This window comes from Onychomys torridus, chromosome 3 (genome assembly GCF_903995425.1).
Source record: "Onychomys torridus chromosome 3, mOncTor1.1, whole genome shotgun sequence".
In the NCBI taxonomy this organism is placed as follows: domain Eukaryota; kingdom Metazoa; phylum Chordata; class Mammalia; order Rodentia; family Cricetidae; genus Onychomys; species Onychomys torridus.
In genome coordinates, this window is record NC_050445.1 from 47,918,311 (window position 1) to 47,940,565 (window position 22,255).

General features: G+C 40.7%; 1 protein-coding gene across 1 annotated transcript in view; it reads right to left on the bottom strand.

Annotated features, from left to right (window-relative positions):
* Positions 1 to 14,002, bottom strand: part of Cped1 (cadherin like and PC-esterase domain containing 1) — a 271,465-nt gene extending 257,463 nt beyond the window's left edge. Inside the window, exon 1 of the mRNA XM_036181508.1 lies at positions 12,938 to 14,002. Coding sequence (XP_036037401.1) covers positions 12,938 to 13,186 — 249 coding nt within the window. The 5' untranslated portion in view covers positions 13,187 to 14,002. The remainder of the gene's footprint in view (positions 1 to 12,937) is intronic.
* Between the last annotated feature and the right edge of the window lie 8,253 nt (positions 14,003 to 22,255).

A 22,255-nucleotide genomic window follows, 5' to 3' on the forward strand; every position in this document is an offset into this window, starting at 1 on the left:
ACTCCTTTATAAACAGAACTAATCTACCCCAAATCTGTCAGCTTCAAACAGCTCTAAAATCCTTGGGCAAATTGATTTCTCTTATACTGTGGGACATTTCAGATGCATTGTTAATGTTTGCTAATGAAAAAAAAAAAGATAAAGATAGTTCTAGAAGATATTGGTAAAGCAGGGAAGAGAGAAACAAGAGAAATCATTCCTGCCCTGGGAGCATCAGTAGGAAAGCTCCCCTGCTCCTTGGGAAAGTCTGCTTTCTCCCTGATGCCTTGCCGAGGTCGGGGAGCTCCTGCCCTGCCAACAAGAAGTTAATTTCCTGTTCTGTTTCTCAGGCAACATTTGTGCACTTGGGCTAAACTGCTGCTCACTTTTCCACTAGGGGAGAGGCAGGCTTGCCTCTGAAGTTCTTGAGTGCCCTTAAACTCCTTACTGCTTGTTAAAGACACAGAAACATCCAGAGGAGATTCAACTGTGACAACGCAATTTTGGACTTGTGCCAGCATTTTGAAACATAACTTTGTAACTTGACATCTGTAGAGCACACTATATGGTAACTTTTTAAGGAAAGAAGGAGTTATTTCTGGTAACCGTAAATACGGTTCTTTTTTTTTTTTTGCATTCTTTTCCCAAGAGGGGCCGAATGCAATGAGAATATGTTTGTGATATTTTCTCTTGGGAGATAATAATGCAATTTCCCCGCCTTTAAAAATCTTGAAGTTTTTCAAAGCTCTCTCACCTAGTGCCTAATTTGATCCCATAGCAACTCTAAGATAGTCATTGCCATCTCTAGGCCACACTAGAAAATTCAAACCGTGTATGTGTGGGGGTGTGGGGATGTGGGGGTGAGACAGACAGACAGATAGATAGTGAGCACTCAACTCTACCCCTGAACTAGGACTCCTCATAGCAATCCTGGGCAATGTCCCTCCTCCCTGCAGAGGGCTGTGAGGGTCACAGCAAGCCCTGTTTTAGACACAGGTTGTTCTTGTGTTTTCTAGGAGTATCCACCACTAAAACAACACACCTGCTTTTTTATGCTTACAAAACAGAAGCACCTTGCTGGGCGGTGGTGGCGCACACCTTTAATCCCAGCACTCAGGAGGCAGAGCCAGGAGGATCTCTGTGAGTTCTAGGAAAGGCGCAAAGCTACCCAGAGAAACCCTGTCTTGAGAAACAAACAAACAAACAAACAAACAAAAACAAAAAAACAAAAACAAACAAACCAGAAGCACCAGTGCCCAGAAGTAATAATTGCTATTGAAGTAAACACATTTTTTCCTTCATATAGATTATTCACTACCATTAGGATGTTCCTCCCGCCTGACTCACCTGCCCTGAATTGACCAAATGACCTGTTCTCTCTCGGGCATATTCATAATAGCAGATTCCAATTTCAGTTTGTCAAGCACAGCTGTGAGGTAGGTTAGCAAGGTTATAAGGTTTGTCTAGAAAAATAAAGTATCAAAGTTGATGAACAAGCTACATGCACGACAACTCTCAGGCTTTTATGAAAAAAGACAGGCTTATATTTCCCCATCAAACACACAGTCCTGAGCAGGATAGGGATTATTTTTCACAACCAGGAAAACATTAAACTGTATATAGTTGTCAGAGAGAAAATGACAGCGACCTGTTACCAGAGGACAAGTGACTTTAAATGTTTTCCTGGACAAAATATAAATATAAAATAAGGAAGGCTGAGAAGAAAACTATAGGCTGTATATGAGTATCAAGATAAATGTACTCTGACACATACAACGTGCTTTGTGCAGCTCCAGGTCAAAGCCAGATTCTTTTTTTCTTTTAGTTTTTCGAGACAGGTTTCTCTGTGTAGCTTTGTGCCTTTCCTAGAACTCACTTGGTAGCCCAGGCTGGCCTCGAACTCACAGAGATCTGCCTGGCTCTGCCTCCCAAGTGCTGGGATTAAAGGCGTGCGCCACCACTGCCCGGCTCAAAGCCAGATTCTTAAGCACACAACGTTGCATCTGCTGACTCTGGCCATGATTGATGTGTTCAAGCCTGTGAGTGTGATTCATGTCTTATATGTTGTTCTAGGTTGTTTCTGTTACTGTGAAAAACACCATGACCAAAAACAAGTTGGAGACAAACTAGTTGATTTGACTCACAGGTCACAAACAACCATCAAGGGAAACCAAGGCAGGAACCTGGAGGCCACGGAAGAACTCTGCTGACTGGCTTGCTCCCCATGGCTTGCTCCCATGGCTTGCTCTCTTATCCTGCCCAGGACTACCTGCCCAGGGCTCACACTGCCTATGTTGGGCTGGGCTCTCCCATGCAATCATTCATCATGAAGACACCCACACAGACATGCACATCTGATGGAAGTGGTCCCTCAGTTGTGGGTCCCTCTTGCCAGATGCCTCTAGTTTGTGTCACACTGACCAAAACTGACTGACACACATGTAAACTTAGGTAGTGTCACCCACGAGGAGACGACTGGGGGACTTAGAAATTTAAGCAAGCTTTCCTATGGCCCTATAGCCAACAAATGAGACAGTGTATTTCAAAACAAATCTGTGATCTGCCGATTCAATCTATTTATGGCATTTGGCATTAGGGGCTTTGTTGGAGACTGTTGTGCCCATTCCTGCTGGTAACACGCACAGTTGGAGAATGTCTCCCTTACCACATTGTTCAGATGCTTCATGCTAAGCATGCTGGAGGCGGGGGATGGGATAGAAAGGTGGCTATGCACTTCAGGGCATATGACCAGGCCCAATCTGCATCACCAAATTCATTTGTCCTGACTCATGATTAGTAAAGTTTATCTATTCTTGGGATCCTAAACACCACAAGCTTTCATGGACTTAACTGAAAGGTGTAAATTTTTTTTTTGTTAATACCCTTATACATATGTAACAGATTCACAAAACAATTTACCATTATAGACTATTAAACTTCAGTAAGTCAAAATTATGTTTCACATTTTAAACAAGTATTTGAAAGTATAAAGCAGACTCACCTTGCCGACTTCCAGCTCTGGCATAGTGTCTATCAGAGAACAGAGATCTTATTTTAAAATATGAGCTTATCCTTTTACCAAGGCTGCCTGCCTCGAGAGAAAAAAAAATATCCAAAGGAAGCCATTGGAAAAGTGAAACCAAAACATTCCTTTCCCCAAAAGGCTACAGACTCAAGAGCAGGAGGCACAATTCTTCTAGCTAGCTAGGCACAATTTTCAGCCTAACTCCTGGTGGCTTCCATTTCAGGACTTCTCACTCGGGTTTTCAATTCCCTTTGTACAAGAAACCAAACTACTCAGAGCAGAAAGGTGCATCCCGTACTGGCATGCCCCTGAAAGGACAAGAGGGAGCCCCCAAATAAAATGAGGAAGTATAGGGAATTTTGCACATTTAAATACGAGCTTCATCAAGACTTTATTAAAGTCTGTCTAAGGTATGCAGGCTTGAATTTGTCTGAAATTCTTTCAGAATCAGCAATGATTTTACCATATGTATATTCTATTATTAAAATTTAAAATGGCTTTAATCAGCTAGCTCAGAGCCATCCACAGGCATTGCATGCACATCAGGCAACCAGGCTCTTTCGGGGCAGCTACACGCCTCTTTGCTGACATCGCCTGAAGGCCTGCTCTGCACAGGCCCCGTATTTAAGGACCATTCACACAAATGCAGTTAAACTATGAAAAAGCCCAGTAAAGTTCCATTTCTAGTACAATGTCTGCTCAAGGTAGAAATTCATTGACAGGTGACAAAGAGGACAGAAAAGATGGGGACAGTGAGATAGGGACACTAACCCAAGACTCTGTTTGGTTTTGGTTATGTGACCCCTCCTCCTGTCACAATGCACTTGGCAGGCTGACGCTTTTACCTGTACACACTGTGTGCACACACCCCTCTCCAAACAGAAAACCTCTTATGCCGGACTACATATACACCCCTCTCTGAACAATAGTATATTTTTTTTTCTGCCTTTAATGACGATCAAGTTTGGAAGGTTTCCATTCAAATATATACCCAATGTATCTTGTATGAACAAAGGAAGGGCCAATTCAGCCTGAAATGGTTTTGAGTGCATAGTAAGACAAACTATATCTTCCTTTAAAACCCATAAAAAGAGACCCAAAGGCCCTAGTAGTGGTTCTCAACCTGTGGGTCGCAATCCTTTTGGGGTCTGAACGACTATTTCACAGGAATCCCTTAAGACCATTTGCATATCAGACTTTTACAATTCATAACAGTAGCAAAATTACAGGTTTGAAGTAACAACAAAAAATAAATTTATGTTTGGGGTCACCACAATATGAGGAACTGTATTAAGGGGTCACAGCATCAAGAAGGTTGAGAACCACAGCTTTAGAATATCTTGCTCATGTGGCCAGCTGTCAACCTTGTCAATCTCTCTCTAATCTGTACTATCACTTGTTCCCAAATAAAGTTATCTTTGCTACTTTGGCAAATCTGTGTGAGCCCTTATTTTTAATTCTTTGGGTAAAAAAAATCAAGCATCTGGAGGTACCTGGCAAAGATCCCAACCACCTCCAACAATAGCATCATTCCCTTTAAAAATATATGGGAGATACATGTGATTGCACATACACTAAGGATCTCAATGAGACCAAAATAAAATGAATGTAGAAAAGATCGTGATAAGTCACAGAGCAAATTCTGCATAGCAAAATGCTTGGAAGTCCAAGAAATGGCATAGGAAGGCACGCAGAGGACACTGGTCCAGGAAGGAGAAAGCCAGGACTCCTTAGAAAGCAAAAAGAGTTCTTGTCATTTCCTGACATTGCCTTAGAGTTGGACCTCACTAACCCTCAGATTCATCACTCACTCTTCTATGCATATAGTGCTCACTGCATATCAGGTACTGTTTTAGCACTGGAGATGTGGCAAGAAACAAGTCAAGCCATCTTTAACCATAAGCAGTTTATGTTCCCTGTAGAGAAAGGCAATAAACTAGTGAATGAGCACACCTGTGTATTTAATCAGAGCCCCAAATCTTAACCACACCCACTCTTCACTAAACTCAATTCTCCAACTCCTCAGCGACAACATGGTGTTAATTGTAGCATCCGGTGCTTTAAAATGTATCAGGCAGCATTTCCAGCTTTACTTATAGGTAAGCAGATCTACCTCTGAGTGACAGGTCAGCCTCTCCAGGTGTTGGCTGATTCTAAAATCCCACTTCACTGTGAAAAGACAGCGCTGTAGCAGACGGAGTTGACATTCACTGCAACAATGTATGTTTGCCTACTTTGTGAGGACAAATATTAAGGCAATTAATAGGGACGACAGAGCTGAACAGCTCAGCTAGAAAATTAAAAATGACCACCCCTATGGCTGAATCCATCATGTCTGGGGAAAAAACGAGTTTCACAGGATCACTGGAGCTCCTTGTTAACCTTAGGAAGAAAGTACTGATACAGTCATTTCCAGGGAGAGGAACTAAATCCCAAAGCAAACAAGTTAACAAGTGGGACTGATGTGACTCCAGAGCTTTTGGGTGCTCTGGCATGCTGCCTCCCCAGTTCTCCTAGTCTCCTGAGATTGTGTGACAAAGCACCATAATCTGAGTCACTTAAACCCAAAGACATTTGTTGTCTCATAATTACGGAGGCCTGAAATCAAAGTGTTTCCAGAGACATCCTGTCTCTGAACCCCAGAATCCTTGCACTTCGATCGCTGGTGCCTTTGGGTGTGAAGTTCCAGGTTCCTCTCTACTTCATCTTATCACAGAGTCATTTTTCTAAGGACTTTACTCAACTCCAGTGTGGCCTCATCTTAATTAATTACATCTGTCACAAATCTACTTCCAAATAAAGTCACACTCTGAGACATAAGGGGTAGGACTTCAACATGTCTTGGAGAGGAAGGTACATAATTCCAGATCATAACACTAATGAATGAGTGTTGGGTATGACATAGAACAGAAACAGAAAGAAAACACTTCTCAGTTCAATCCTGTCTTTACCATCGATTTGGTGACTCATTTTGTGAACCTCACTGTCTTTCCTTATAGAAGAAAAGCATTGAATCTAATAATACCGACTAATTTTGAGACATAACGTTCTAATATATCTTCTAAATAATTATAATGAGGAATAATTTTCATTTGGGATGTTTTAAAAAGAATCTACTTATAATAAGGTCTAGCATGATGGAGGAGATAAAACTTCCTGGGCTTAAGACAGCTTTCAGAAAGATCATGAAGATTTATTTCTAGAGGACTTGACTGGGGCTTACAACTTGGAAGAGACTTTAGACAGAGGGAAGAATAGAGAATAAAGTCATAGGCTGGATTCTGACGTTTGACAGACAAGCTGAGTTTTGACAATACTAGAAAGGTGTAGTAGACTGTGCCAGGGTGAAGTATGGTCTTTGTAAATATGACTCAGTACTGAGATGGAAAAGGTAAATCTAAGATTTTATAATCTCATTAACTTGAATCTAGATTTTTTTGGAGGTTGAGGTAGGGAAAATTTCACTTTATACCAAGCTGTAGTTGGTATTAGGGGCTCATGTTAAGGTCACATTTACTAAAGTACTCAGGATAATGACCTCATGGTCTCCGAGAAAAAAACACAAGTTAGAAAATGAACAGTGTATCTAAAGGTGGTGTGTGAACTTCACAGAGAAAATCTAAGTGTGGGTGGATGTCAAGGGGCAGGCAACAGCCTGGGAATCAATAGGCAAGCAGGGTTTAGACAAATGTCTCAAAATACGAGTTGTATATACTTAAGTATTTAAGAGGATACATTTTATAGCATATGTGAATTTTTTAACATTATTTTTTAAAAGGATTAAAACAAAGAGAAAGGGCTGGGCAGAGGTGGCGCACACCTTTAATCCCAGCACTCAGGAGGCAGATCTCTGTGAGTTCGAGGCCAGCCTGGTCTACAGAGCGAGACCCAGGACAGGCACCAGAACTACACAGAGAAACCTTGTCTCGAAAAACCACCCCCCCAAAAGAAACAAAGACAAAGATACAAAGGGCACCCTGAACATTCGAATTTGGAGTCAGTCATGTGGCTGAGTGACCAGCCTCAAATCTGGTCAGTTTTCAAGTCAATAACTCTAGAGAGTTAAGAAGCAAAGATATTCTCATGGTTCCACCCATATATTAACATAACCAAGAGAATATGGAAGGAAGTCAGATCTTATTCATTAACTAGGGATGTCAAAGAATTGTTGATTTCTGCATATTTAAATATTCATAGACATTTTTACCACCTTAGAAAACATAGCAGGGAATGGGAGATATAGTTGATGAGTGACACATTTTCACCAAGGGAAAGAATAAAACAAGACAGAAGCCCAAAGGATAAAGATTGGAGATGCCTAATTTCATCATCAGAAGTGGAAGGGGCAGAAGTGAGCCTTGAAAAGAGATGATGAGTTATTCAGAGATCATAGAATATCCCTGCTGTGCTGCTCTATTAAAAATGGGGATTTGACGCTGTCTTGTTTAGTGATGATCGATGCTTCTGGAAGAAGGATGAAGGTTGAAAGTGGATTATTATTGCCAGTCAGGGGTAACCAGAAGAGAGTTTTCAGTAGAGAGTAAAAAGGACCAATTTCAAAGGCTAGGGATGGGTGGAGGTGACCAGAGAGTGTACTCAAGAGAAGCAGCTACAGTATCCGGGAAGGGAGCTGGAGAAGGAGCAAGAACGTGAGGTAGATCATCACCTGCCAAGAAGTCCTTTGCCAATAACTATGCTTACTGGTCCAGTAGGAAAGTCTGAACATCTTTGTAAGGAATAGAGTAGCTGTGGAGCCAATCCTGGAGGAGACTGAGGAAAAAGTGCTTACGAATGCACAAGGAAGGCGAGATCTGGCCAAGGAGAGGCCTCTGTATCCAGCCTCCCTTCAACTCTACTCTGCTCCACTTCATTTTGTAACTTGGTTTCTCAGAAGGTGATGCATGCCAGTCTTCGTGTTCTGTAGGGATTGTCCTGTACCTTCAGAAATCAGCTTGTTATGTTCACATCATCAACATCTAGTCCTTATTAGATTTTCTACACACACACACACACACACACACTCATGCACGCCTGCACTATGGGTTTTTTAAAGCTGTTTGCTTTATTTCGTGCGCACAGGTAGGTTTTTACATTTGCTGCACCATTTCTTTCTAAATCTCCAGCTCCTTCTCTGCCTCCTCTCATTACTTTCAAAGACTAATCTTAGAATGTCTCAGTTTTCCAGCACTATGCTTCCTCTGTCTCACAATGGCCTCTATTCCCATGTCACCTCATTTCCTAAGAGTATCAATAAATATTATACACTAAATGCAAATGAATGGATAAATGATTAAAAGGGATGGAGGAAAGAAAGAAAAAGAGAAAACCAAGTATTTTTTTTTTTTCAATTGAAGAGGAGGATTCTCTATGAGGCCATTATGAATATTTTTTCATTAAAGGAAGCAAAGTCATTTTCCAAGATGCAGATGCATGGAGATATTTTTGGTGGGTTGTTAGAAAGTGAAATTATTACCACAACTCCAACAATTGTCACTAGATTGCTGGTGGCTGGTGTTTCTTGTGCCATTACTGTGGCTGTATGACTGAGGACCTTTTACTGAACCCTCACCTCTCTGTCTCTCTGTCTCTGTCTCTCTGTCTCTCTCTCTACACACACACACACCATTCTCACTGCCATTAACTGTAACTTTTACTCATATTACATATGTAAAAGGAGGGGCCATTCCAGACAATTTGTACTGGCAAAATGATATATGTATCAGAGGCCCTGGCCACCTCTAATGGCTGCCCTGAGAATCCAGAATCACTGGATGGACACCATCCAATGAAAGACAGGAGAAGAGGACATCAGAGTCTCCTCTGGCCTCTAATGCCTGAGTTTCAGTAGCTGAAGACAGCCTCTCTGGATGTGACCCCAGAAAGTACACTCACTGGATTTTCAATCTATCCTTCTTTCTCTTTTATTGTGTCTCTGCTCTGGTATCCCTTGAGAGGGTTTTCCAATAAATTGTCAGCACCTAAGAGTTGGTCTAACTTCCCGATGCTACAAAACTTGGACTGAACAAGTCATTTTAAAGAAATTTTCAAATGTTAAGTGTGTTGCTTATTTTTACAAATACAAATACAAGAGTAGAATATGTTTAGTAGGGACTTGTGTTTATATTTACGTTGGGCTATGTTGGATCCTAGGGTAGTAAAAGTTGCACAGACCAGTCCTTGAAACTGAAGGGAGAATGAGGAAGCCTTGGAATGCAAACAGCCCAGCAACAGTCCAAGGAATAGTAGTTCTCATTGTGTAGCCTCAACGGGACATAATCAGAAACACATGGCTCTCCCGAGTCTAAACACAGTCCTCCAATAGCCATGGTTCCAATAAAGGAGCATGGACTGAGGAGATCTCGCCCACTGTGTCTGTTTATAATTTAATATCTTTGCTGTGTTATGCAATGCTAGGCGTCAGCATCATGAAAATGGATAAATCTACAGAGCAACCTACTTCAGTGAAGACAACATAACTATGTTCATATATTAAGTTGGAATGGTTTTAAGACACGGCAGATTAGTAAATATTTGAACAACCAATGTTGAGAGAAAAATCCAGAAGAAATAATAGTACATGTGCTTAACAAGGCACATGTACAAATGGAAAAAGGAATTAAAATTTGGCCAGAAAGAGGGAGAGTTCTTCCTTATGGAAAATTGGCAGATTGAATACTGTGATCTCACTGGCACTGGGAACCCCTTTAATGTTGAATTGGGTCCTGATGGGGAAGTGTGTGGAAAGCAAAGTTACTGTCTTCAAATATTTCCAGCTACAGGAACTACAGGGTCCTCTGTTACTAGATAGATAAAGCACAGAAGTTCTCTTCTAAGAAGGAATTGCATCCAAAACCACCAAGAAATACTTGCTGCATATTCACCAATGAACGACAACTGTGATTACAGAAATCTTCTGCTTTTTCCTGTTTACACACCAAGTTATTTATTTATTTGTTTATTTTAACATCTTCCAAGTTTATTTATCCAGGCCCAATTAGTACACACAGAATGAGAAGTTAATTAAACATTGAAGCATACAGGTCATTAAGCACTTTCAGTAGTCCTAACATGTTTTTAATTCTGAATATCTGATCAAATAAATTATTTGGCCATAGAGAATTGAAAAGAGACATGCATGCAATAATTTGCATAAAATTTCTGGTGTTTAGAGATTATATATATATATATATATATATATATATATATATATATATATATCCAAACACACCTTTTTTTCTCTATAGTCAAATCCGGGGGTTTAAGCATCTTTGAAAAGTATTTAAAGTAAAGATGGGTGGATTCAACTAAAGTAGAAATGAGGGCTTCAGCTAAGTGGAATCTTTTGACCTGTCAAAAAAAGTAACCACAAATTTCAAAATGTACAGGTGGAAAACTCTACTCCTCTAGGATATCATTTCTAAAAGCTGCTTCCAGGTCTTGGCACACCCACCTCTACAGTGCCGCACTGGTCATTTCATTAGTGACTTTTACAAGTCGTTATTTTTGGAAGGATCTGTATAGCCTTCATAACTGATTTCTCTCTCCACGTTAGAGACCGGAAGGAATATTGGGTCATTGCAGATGGTTATTACTTGACTCCTATTTGGAAGACGTGTTACAATGACAAACAAGATTTACCTCTCAATGGTTTTGACTAATGGTTTTATGTCATCCTTTTTCCACCTTCCTTGCTATCAGTGGGTTGCAAGCATTAAAATCAGAGGTACAGAGCAAGTGTTTGGAAACACAGTTTTCACATTCACTGAACTATGATTCTCCATAGACTGTTGCTTATGTTTTAAATATTTAAGACTGCGAATCATTTGGGAGCCAAAATCATCATGTGTTTGGCATTCTTCTGGTTGAAGAAAATTCTAGAGTGAATGTTTTTGGTTTATTTTTTACACCAGCAGCCAATAAGTTTCAGATGTTTTCCAAGGAGCAGGAGTTCTAAAGCTGAAATGGAATTTTCTGTGACAGTCTACAAATAACAGTTAGCATATGCTTAAGTTACAGACAAAGCTGGAATCGGGAAGTGCCTAGTAAGGAAGCAAAGGAGGCTACAAGTTAATTAATGAATCATTTCCACCTACGTTTCCTAGAGAATATTGATGTTTAAATATTTACCTCACCTATTTTTAAAGAGCATTACAATTACAAACTGACAAAAAGTAGTTTTAAACTTACCAAACATTAGCTTTAAAATTCAGGTACATCTGTAATAAATTTTATGTGTTCCAGAAAATAAAAAAGCAAAGAAAAAGTTACATAAACTAATCAAACAGTACATTCTCCCATTATTTCACAGCATCTAAGATTGAGTCATACTTTAAACTAAAGCTTCCTGTAAAGATGAGGCTGCTCTGTCATCTGCTATTATTTCCTGTGTTCATGAGTCAATACAGTCGCATTTCTGCTGACAAAACACACCCATGTGACGGTCCTCAAACGCTCATCATCATAATCTACCATGATTTGGTGAGCATTCTTCAAGTTGTGGCTTCAGAAATGGTTACACCAGCGCTGAGTTTGCTTTTACTTACAGTGTCTATTGTGGTAGGAACCAAGTGGGTTGATTTCTGTGGGATGTGGCAGGGCATTCTGTTAGTCATGTGGATCACTTGAGCATCCTTCACTGACAGTCAACTTGTTTTTAAGTTGAGTGACCCAACCTACTACCTACCTACCTGGGTTATGAGTCTGGAATGAAATAAACAAAAGAGCTTATAAAACAACATCGTGGTGGTCCTGGAGGTGGGTATGCTGCCGTCCAACATAAAATTCTGCTTCAGCCAATAAGCAGGCTCAGAAACTCCCGCTAAGTCTGCCTAGATAGAAGGTACCACCTCCAGATCCCAAAGGTATCTTGCAATATACTATTTCAAATGTCTCTAAATTCAGTGGCTTTCCCATCAACTTTTTAAATAACCAGTTTTTTTAAACGTTTTCTGCATTTGAAGCTAGGTATGAACAGAGGGTAATATTAAAACAAGTTTTTTTTTTTTTTTCTGGATTTGTGTTGTTTCCTATACTTTATAAATAAAAATAGTGAGACTAACTTGCCCATTGTGAATACAGAATGATCTTTTTTTTTCTCCAGCTCTTTGTTTTGCTTTTTTTCCCCTCTCCTAGACAGTGTCTAACATAGCTTAGGCTGCACTTGGCTTACATTGTATCTAGCCTAGGCTGGCCTTGAACCCCATGCCCCCGCCTCTGTCTTTCTAGTGCTAGGATTATAAGCATGAGCCAGCCACTTGACAAAGCATAAATGCACACTTTAAAAAAGAAGTCCCACTATTACACAGTGATAGGCCCAGAACTCTTCATGTAGAGCAAACCAGGCTGGCGTTTGCTTCCTGCCTCTGCCTCCTGAGTGCTCAGATTCTAGGTGTGGGTACCGCCGGAACTGGTGTTCCCCTAATTCTATGAGCAATTAAACAGTATGTCAACTAGCCTTAAGAAAACTATAGTGCTATTGTTTTAAATGCTTCAGAAATGAATACATTGGTTTAGAAACATATTCACCAAATTCAGAACCAATTTAGCAGATCGTGATATGGAATTCCAGGAGCGTCTTAGCACTCATGCTCTCTGTTAAGGAAAGAGACCCAGGGTTTTTTTTTGTTTTTTTTTTTTAGATTTTTTTAAAAGCTGTGACTTTGGTTTCCGAAGTATAAATCCTCAGATTTCTTAGATTTCTTACATTTTAGAAACCATTTCATGTCACTGAAATGAGCATTGTGTCTCAAAGATAAAGGGCAGAACCCTTTAAGTAAGTTTAGGAAGTTTTGAAGCTTATGTAATACATCTCCCAGTCAGCAGGTCACTTTTGGCTGTTTATACTCTGGCTCCCTTCGGACCTCATGGAAGTTAATTTTAGTTTTGTGGAAAGGAGAGAGACAGGCCGACCGCTCAGGCTAAGCACAGACTTACCTTCCCGATCTCCTGGGCATTCGCGGAGAGAAGGAAGCACCGTTTGTTCTGCGGGTATCCTTTCTGGCATCTGCTAGCCTGAGAATGAGAGGTTGTGTGTGGGACAGTTCCAGGAACCTCAGCTGCAAGCTTCTTCGTCCCTCGGAGTGTCAGGGTCTGGTAAAAGAGACAGATTGCCACCACCAAACCCACCAGGAAAGGTCTGGGGCAAAATCGCCGGCGACAAAGGAACACAGGTCGACAGACCATGACCAGTTCAGCTTCACTTGGCCCCTGGCCACGTTGTCAGCATGAAAAAAGTACACATCTGTCTTCTTTTTGCACAACTCCAATCAAGTTCGCCCCATCTCCACTTGAGAACTTTCCGAAGGTTCATGCCAAAGATTCACAGGTCCCAGCGGTCCGAGGTGGTTAACAAGAGCCCTTTGTGAAGGACAGTAAAAATCGACCGACCTGCTTATTTTTTTTTAAGATGTCAAAATCATGAGAGTCGTAAGAAATCATCCGAATGCATCCCCAGCTGCCAAGAGTTCCTTCCGGTAGTGTCTTATTTCCACAACATTCATGAACTCAAGAGTTCAGCTTGTCTCGGCTTTGGGGCAAAGAGAAAGCACAGTACAGCGGATCTGGAGTCTGCAAACAGCCCCGAAGACGCAGAAGATTAAACGCGAAGTGCCTGTTGCACAGCTGGGCGCGGGCCAGGTTGCCCTAGCAGTTTCTCATTTTCCCTCCTGTTTTAAAGCCGCCCTACCCTCAGCCTTTCATGTTCCTGAACTGCCTCCTTTCGTTCAGTTTTTAAAATGCCCCTTTGCTGCTAGCATTCACGGTTTTTAACACAAGAAGGGAATAGCAGTTTGAATGTGTGTGGTTACTGTCGGGGTTTTGCTTGCGTTTGGTCTCATTCTGTTTCAAGTTCAAAGTTCTGTGTACTTACTCAGTTTTCATCCTTTTAGCCAGATTTTTTCCCCCCATGATCCCCTAACGGATTGCTGATCAGGATCACTTGGAAGGAAACACCCAGGCGTAGGACTCCACCTCATTTCACTCACACGCAAGGGTGCACACACGAGCAGACACGCGGAGACACGCGCGCGCCAGCTGCACACAGGGCCGAGAGCCTGGGGTGGGGGGGACCTGGACCGTCGCTGCCACCCAGGCCGAGCGGGGCGGAGCTAAGCCCAGGGCTCGCCCGGCCTTGGGACCAGTCGGAGCCGAGCTGTCAGCTCTGCCTCCGCAAAGGGTAATAGGCTACTGGGCTTGGAAAGAGCAGTTAGGGTCGCCCCTGCAACGTGATTGCCTATCCAGACCGGTGGAATTAGAAACATGCGTGCTGCCCGATCATCTGTGTCACGGCCTTTTTCCTAACACAGCACTATAATAACAAATGGCTCCTCGTCAATAGATGCCAAAGGTCGAGGAGGGGATGAAGGCAGACTCTGAGTAAACGGGGAAGTTCGTCACTCCAGGGATTTGTGGTTACGCTTAAGAGGACAAGAAAGTCATTAGGACAGTCTGGACCACAGAACAGGAAACATTCGAATAACGGACAGTCCCCTCTCCACTCCAGCACCGAGTGCTACCGCGGTTACTACTCCCTTTTTGAGGTCTTTCCAAGGCAAATAGCATGGTGACCGGCTCTTCCAATGAGCTGACTGGAGCAGGTAGTGTTCTAACTTCTGCCCAGGAGAAAGGAGTACGGATCGGGCTTAATTTAACTCCATTCCGACTCTCTCATGGGCGTTGTTAATAGGGAAGGTCGGCAAATCCCATCACTCTTGGCTCGGCAGGCTGTGGGACCATCAAAGGAGAACTTGCAGGCCCTTGCTTTTCCAGCTCTGGGAAGGACTGACTTAGGCTCACTGCAGACATTCTTCAAAGACATTAAACCTAGATAGGTCTAACCGAGCTTTTTATAAGCAGACGTTCTCCGGTGAGGCCACACCCCTAGAGTAAGCCCATTCCATAGGACTCACCATTAGGCCCTAATATTTTGTGAGAAAGCGCGCCCCCCAGAGGTTCACTGCTACAACAGATTCAGAAAAATGGCCGTCTCTTGCTAGCAAGAAACTTTATTTATGAGCCAGTTTAAGATACATGAGACTGTGTCAAGAAAACAAGCAATATTAGTTCCTTAAAAACAAATTAATTATGTCATTATAGAATAGGCATGCACTCATTTCAAGTCCTTTTATGTATTATGTATTATATTTTAATACTATTTGATATATAAATTCAAAGTCTTCAATACCATGACAAATGAAGGGATGGGAGAAAATTAACCTGGTTTCCACATTTAGATGTCAAGAGAGCATTTCTGTTGCATACTGTATGTTTTTGGTGGATGTAGTATGATTTGAAGACTAATAGAAATCACTAGACCTCTAAATTGGAATGGTTTCTATGCTAATGAGGCCCAGAGTGTGGCAAAGCTATTTACTGGGTGATATGAGCCATATAGATATTTGTTAATATTAAGGCTCGAATTATAAAAAAAAAAAATAAGGGTTTGAGCAAGGAAGGACTTTTTTTTTTTTTTAAATCCTTAAGTTGCTGAGTCAGAATACCGAAGAGTAAATTGGATGCTAAATAGAATAGTCTTTGGGTTGGGAGAAAGGAAAGCCAACAGAACAGAAAGTTTTTAGACAATGTTGTTGCTTTGCTTTGGCCAAAAGGAATCTAGAAATTATTCTGGTAAATTGAAGAACTCAGTTCCCTATCTTGACCACAGAGTCCAGGGGAGAAGAAAAAGACAACCAGCAAGTAATACTGGAAAAAAGAAGGCATTAGCCAGAGCAAGAACAGCAAAGAAAGTACAGGATCAAATGGAATGAATCCCCTGGGACCATATCCAGCATTAGAGGAGACCCATGGTGGACATAAATCATCAGGCTCACTACCTCTTACCAGCTATTCTGAAGCAGGTGTTTGGAATAGTGGAGGCTAACACCATCATTTGTGAGCTAAGAGTAGCCCTTTTGAAGCGTCATTGGCCCAGATGAGACTACACAGGGACAAGCACCTGAGCATGCTCAACAGCAGGCAGGTGGAGGAGTGGTGGTACTCGTCTCCTAGGTGTTGGACCTCCAGGCTCAGTCCTCCTAGAGTATCAAACCAGTGAGCAGATCATTTAAATAGTGAGCCCCAGGGACCGTAAAGAACCAGACACAAATTCTGGCACTGATTGTTCTCTTCCCATCTTCCTTGAAATGCAGGTGGGGAACAGATGTTGGCTTAAGAGGATGAACTTGTGGGCTCTAGTCATGTCTGAGATTAGACATATTTGAATTTAAAAATTTTAATGGCTAGATAAAGATGGACACACTGGACATGTTAATGCAGTATTGTGTAATGTTTCTATACTTGCATATAGCATGTCATTTATAAGTCAGGTTAAATATATCTAGTGACTCAATGTTTATCATTTCTTTAGGGTAAAATATTAAGAATTCTTCTTTGTAGCTTTTGTAAACATGTACACAGCATCTGTAGTCACCTTATTGTGCAATAGCACATTAGAAATCCCTGCTTCTAATTATAACTTAGTGCCCAGTGATTAGCCTTTCCATCCATCCTCTCCCCAACCCGCATCAGCATCTGGCGGCTAACATTCTACTCTCTGTTTTTACATTCCACACAAATGGGAGCATATAGTCATCAATTTTTATACTTGCTCTTTTCCACTTAGAGATCTCCAGTTCTGTCCATGTTGTCAGAAATAACAGGATCTCATTCTTTTTTTGTATCGGAATGGTGTATCTGTGGGAGACCAGCTCTAACCTGTTGAAGGGTTCTTGCATGGAGGAGAGAGAGGAGTTAGGAAGTATTCGATAGAAATATAGACATAGGCAGAGAGAAAGACAGAGACACAGGATAGCTTTGGGAGGACCCTGGGTCAATACCCAGTCACCCTGAGATTTATTCCAAAGGGCTTTTTATACAATGCCAAGGGGCAAAGCAAAAGACCTCCCCTTTCAAGGTCAAAGCACAATGTACAGCCAAGTGTAGACCCTTTGAAACACCTGATAACCACACCAGTGGCCAAATCATCCCATTATGCAGCCCTGCTTTCTGACTTTCTGACCTTGAGTAAGGCCTTACTGGGGAGCCTCTGTGGGCCCCACCTGTATTCATACCTCACTGTCTTCACACATCAGTTCAACCTTGGCTGTTGTAAATAATGCAGTAAACAAGAGTATGGGTGCCCTTTAAACATACTATCTTGTACCTTTTGCTTTTATACACATCAATGGCATGGAGTGACTATTTAGTATTTCTATTTTTAAATTTTTGGTGAACCTGCAAACCTTTGCCCCTAGCTGTAGTAATGACATTCCCACCAACACTCCACCTTCTTGCTGTACTGGTAAGTTTTGCCTTCTGTAAAAGCCATTCTAATGGGGTGAAGTAACTTCTTGCTATAGCTTTGCTTTGTATTTCCCTGTTACTAGAAAAGCTGGTCATTCTCCCCCATATTAGCAAGTGTTTTGTTTTGATGCCTTCTTCTGACAAATGTCTAAATGTAGCCAAGTTTTTTCAACTGAGATTTTTTGTTTTTGCCTTTGAGTTCTTTGACCTCCTTATAGAGTAGATATATTTGAATGGAAGGCTAAGCAGAGTTATATTGGCGTCTGAACAGGAAATAAAGGCAGAGAATATATTGGCTCACTGATTTGAGTAGGAGGATATGTCTGCAGTACAATTGTGAACTGGGGTTTCTGGCATTGTTTTTAATTGGATGCTTTTGTGCATCTAGTTCATAAAGTACCTTTCCTACAGTCTTTAAAAGTAGGCATTTAGCAGCACTGAGACAATAGAGTGGCAAACATATTCTAATTCAAAAGTTGTACAAAATAGAACAATCTACCATAAAACAAAACTTTCAGTGATCTTTCCAACACATAAAACAAGATCTTTCATTGCACATCTAGCTACTGTTGGTTTGGGGTATGGACTGGAGGTACTTGGGTTTGACTCTAATCATTGCTGAAGGCTTTTTGCTTGTTTTATGGTGTTGGGAATAAAATGCATAGCCTTGCACACGCTAGGTAAGCACTCTACCACTGAGCTATACCCAATCCTTGGTTTTTGTTTTGTTTTGTTTTATTGAGACAGGGTCTTACTATGTAGCCCATGAAGACCAGGAACTTGCTATATAATTCAGGCTAGTAAATCTCCCATTTCAGCTCTCCAAGTGCTGGAATTATGAAAAATGTACTGTATGGTATTAATTTTTAAAACTAGAGATAAAAATATGTGTAAGAAGATTCTTGTATTGGATCGAGAACTTTAGAAAGATATCTATCTATCTATCTATATTTATATCTACATCTGATCTCAACTTCATCATAAACTAGGGGCATCATGATCAATAGATGGCCTCAAAGGTTGCATGATGATCCAAAAGTTTTGCTTCTTGTGACATATTTCAACATGAACATCCTCTCTGTTGCAGTCTTCTGGGCCCTGCTGGCTTCCTTCAGGGGATAGCTTTTCTCTACAAGAAGGACCTTGCTCCTGATAGTGTAAAATCTGGTTGCAGATATTCATGGTGACGTTGCAAGTCAACTCTTGGAAATGCTATCAGCAGTGATTCGTCCCTTGAAAATGAGACTGCCTTCTTAGCTCCTATTATCTCTTGGCAATGTTCATTCTGGAATTTTCCCAATAAACTCTAAACATAAGTTGTTAATTTTAAATTATGAGTCATATATTAAATCTGTTCAAAAAGCATCCTAGACACTATGGAAAACAGAAGACATGTGACAAATACTATAAATGACTAGGGTATGACCGACACAGTGATTGGTCCAAGAAGGATGACTTCACAGTTTTAAGATCTCAATGGGCTAATGCATTAAAGCTTACATCTCACTCATACAACTTTCTATCATTTCTCAGTTTCCACTAAGACATTTGATGACTTCATACACTCTTAGATATCCACTGGGCTCCTCTGAATCTCACTAACACAGGAGGAACAGGAAAGAATTGATTATCTCTTAGGAGGCCAGTTTCAGATTAGCAAATGTTACTGTGTTGGTCAGGGCTGCTGACATTGACTCACCTTGTGGGAAATGGGCCTTATCAATAAGCCCGGGAAGAAAAAGAAATGACCTGACATGCACAGCTGAAGTGCAGACAAGCCATGCATTATCCGTCATGGAGAAAAAAATATGGAGTTCCTATCTTTCAGGAAGTGGAAAGGAAAGCTTCAGAATGGGGACCATTTCTCAACTGGCTCTGAAGTCTCGATCATTTCAATTGCTGCCAAAGGCAAACCATGGACTTGATATTCTACTGGGGAACCACTAAAAATAAAGCTGGGAAAGTATCAGCTACAGATGAAAGATGGTTTTAGTAATTTCCAAATTTAAATTGATATGGTCTTCATAGGCAAACCTTGGGTATCCAAGAAGTTTCTTAATGGAGGGATATGATGAACCTGACAACAGAGCTATTTTTTTTTAACCAATTTTCATTGTAAACACATCAACCAAAATCTCCTTTCTATTTCAAGTGGAATAAAAATAACACCAGTCAAGGTCATGGGTTCTTCTTTGTGGTGCAAAATGTATACCAAATGGAATAGAAAATTTAATGTGATATATATTCTTCCAACACCCTTTGTTCCTTAGGAGGCAGATGCTACACTCCACTAATAAATACAAATGTACCTCATTAGGTATTCTAAACAAAGCTTTTTGCATGCAGAGATTATGATTCTATTTCAGATTTAGCATCATGCATCCTTTCATTTAAACAGAAGGGCTTTCATCTCTTGCTCATGAAGACAGAGAAAACTGTGCAGTTTTTCATATGTGGTTCTGGATGAGCAGGGGCATAAGTCAAAGAAATCCTAAGGCATGTGACACTGAAACACAGCCCTTTCTGTTTGTGTTTGGATGTTAATGTAGTCAACATTAGAACATGCTTAATTTCCTTTCATTTCATCTTGCTTCTCTCCAAATCAACATGTGGAGCCACTTTTGTTCAATACACAGATTTCAATGTAAGAGAATTTCAATGTGTCAAAGACCTGAGAATCACATTATATGGTAAGAAGACACACTGCATCACTGCCCACTCACCCAGTGTACACCCAATTTATACATGGAAGTAAATGCGGCTCAACTTCTTCATGGTCACACTCTAACATTTTTTTGTTCATTTAAATAGGCACATCTTGCAATCTGTACCATGCAAGATGAAAAATCTGTCCTGATAGATGAAGGCCTTTGAGGCAAATGCTACTGATTTTAGATTTCCCCTTAGAGCAGTGCTTGCAAACCACACTTCGCTTTGGGGATTCCTTAAGTGAACACTTGGTGCCACCTTTTAAAAATGAATCAAGTGCTTAGTTCATAATTTTCAATCAGTCACTTCCCACAACTGTCTCTTTATGGCATCTTGAATTAACTTGCACTGGCACCAGATTTATTTGTATCACTATGTGCTGTATTTTATTTCATATTGTGCTAATAATGCACCTGTACAGTATGTAAGTTGCGTCATGTTGAAAGCTATTTTGCCTATCTCTATGATTCTGCTGTATCAAACTGTCTACTTGCAAGTGATTGCTCTAAAAAATCTGCACTGTGGAAACCTACACATTACTGATTAAAATACTCTATCACTATTCCCACTGTTTTCCTAGTTATTTCATGATATTTGGTTCAGGGGGGCAGTTTCTTCCCTGAGGGACATTTAGTATTTTCTAGAAACATTTTTGGTTGTCACAACTGGCATTGGGATACTTTGGGCATCGACTTTTAGTACAGAAGCTCACAGTTGTTAACTCTCTTCTCTAATGAAGACTGCCCCAAAGCAATCATTGGCAGAAAAAAAATGCCAGAAAGTGCTGAGCATGGAAAATTTCACAGTTAACTGGAGGGACACTTGTGTGATTCCTATGTGTGGCTGCATAAGCTTATATTATGGATATAGAGCTTCTTTTAAGCATCTTAAATGCCTTTCACATTTGCATCCTTTAAACTATATATAAACTGAGTGTGGCGGTACTTGTCTGGAATCCAAGCACTCAGGAGTCTGACTCAGGAAAATCAGCACAAATCCTAGGCCAGCTGGTGCTACGTAGTGAGTACCAGCCTGAACAACAGAGAGAGACCCTGTCTCAAAATACCAAACCAACCAACCAACCAAACCCCAAACCATGCAGATATTATATACACATATGTCTATGGATGGGGCTGGATGGACAAATAAACAGATAAAAGGGGAACACTCACTGGGCACACAGGATGGACAACATTTAGTCAATGAATGATACTACCTGTTTAACTTTCTTTAGGACAGCCATTTACACACTGACAAGAAGCCAGAATTTGTCCTTAACAGTTTAATAATATAGAAACTATTACTATATTTAGTTTTTGTTATGTAAAAATATCAAATTACATTCCCAATAGAAATCTCATTTGTCTCTTCTATAGATCTGCAATATAGGACTCCTTAGAAACTAAACATTACAATGTTACAAAACAGCTACACGGTTTTGCTTCTTCTTCCATCTTTCCCTCTTTGGCTTTCCTTCTCTTCTTCCCTTCCCATCTTTCTTTTTCTCTTGTGTGATCCTGGCATCTACTTCCATTTTCTAAAAATAAAGGATATTTTGAGACTTTTACAGAACTCAACTTGTCACAAGCTGAAGTGTATGCACGGCATAGAGAGGTGGAATAGGTCGTCCAGTGGCTCATGAATGCTGGCCTTCATTTGGGAAATCCGAGTGGATAAAAAGGTAGGTAGCATTCATGGACAGAATGTGGCTCTTCCACCACGTGACCGTGACATAAAGATCCCTTCCATTTCTAATCCAAAGCAGAAGATCAATACATACACTTAGTAATTTTTCAATAGAAAACTGGACTTCTCTTTAAAACATCTGCAAATGACAAACACCAGTAAAAGAAAAGCACTCTGTGCAAACTGGGAGGACCATAACAAGTTGTCTTTATAATCAGTCCCTTAAACTCAACAGAGAATTGGTTCATTCCAGAGCAATATACAAACGCTTCAAGGACAGGAACATGTATACAGGAACAGAATTTGGTAAATTCTGATGTGACATACTGAAGAAGACACACTACAGCCTACTACCAGCTTTTAGCAGATGTCTCATGTTTCCACTCAGGGTTACATAGAAGCATTCATTCCCGGCTGAACTATTACACTGCATTTAACAAGTATAGCCACTTCCTGTCATTGGACACCTACTACAATTGTCCCTATTTTAATAATGTCCCAGTGTTGAGACTGCCTCTGCTGTGCATATCTAACAATGCCAAGAATGAAGTCATGGCC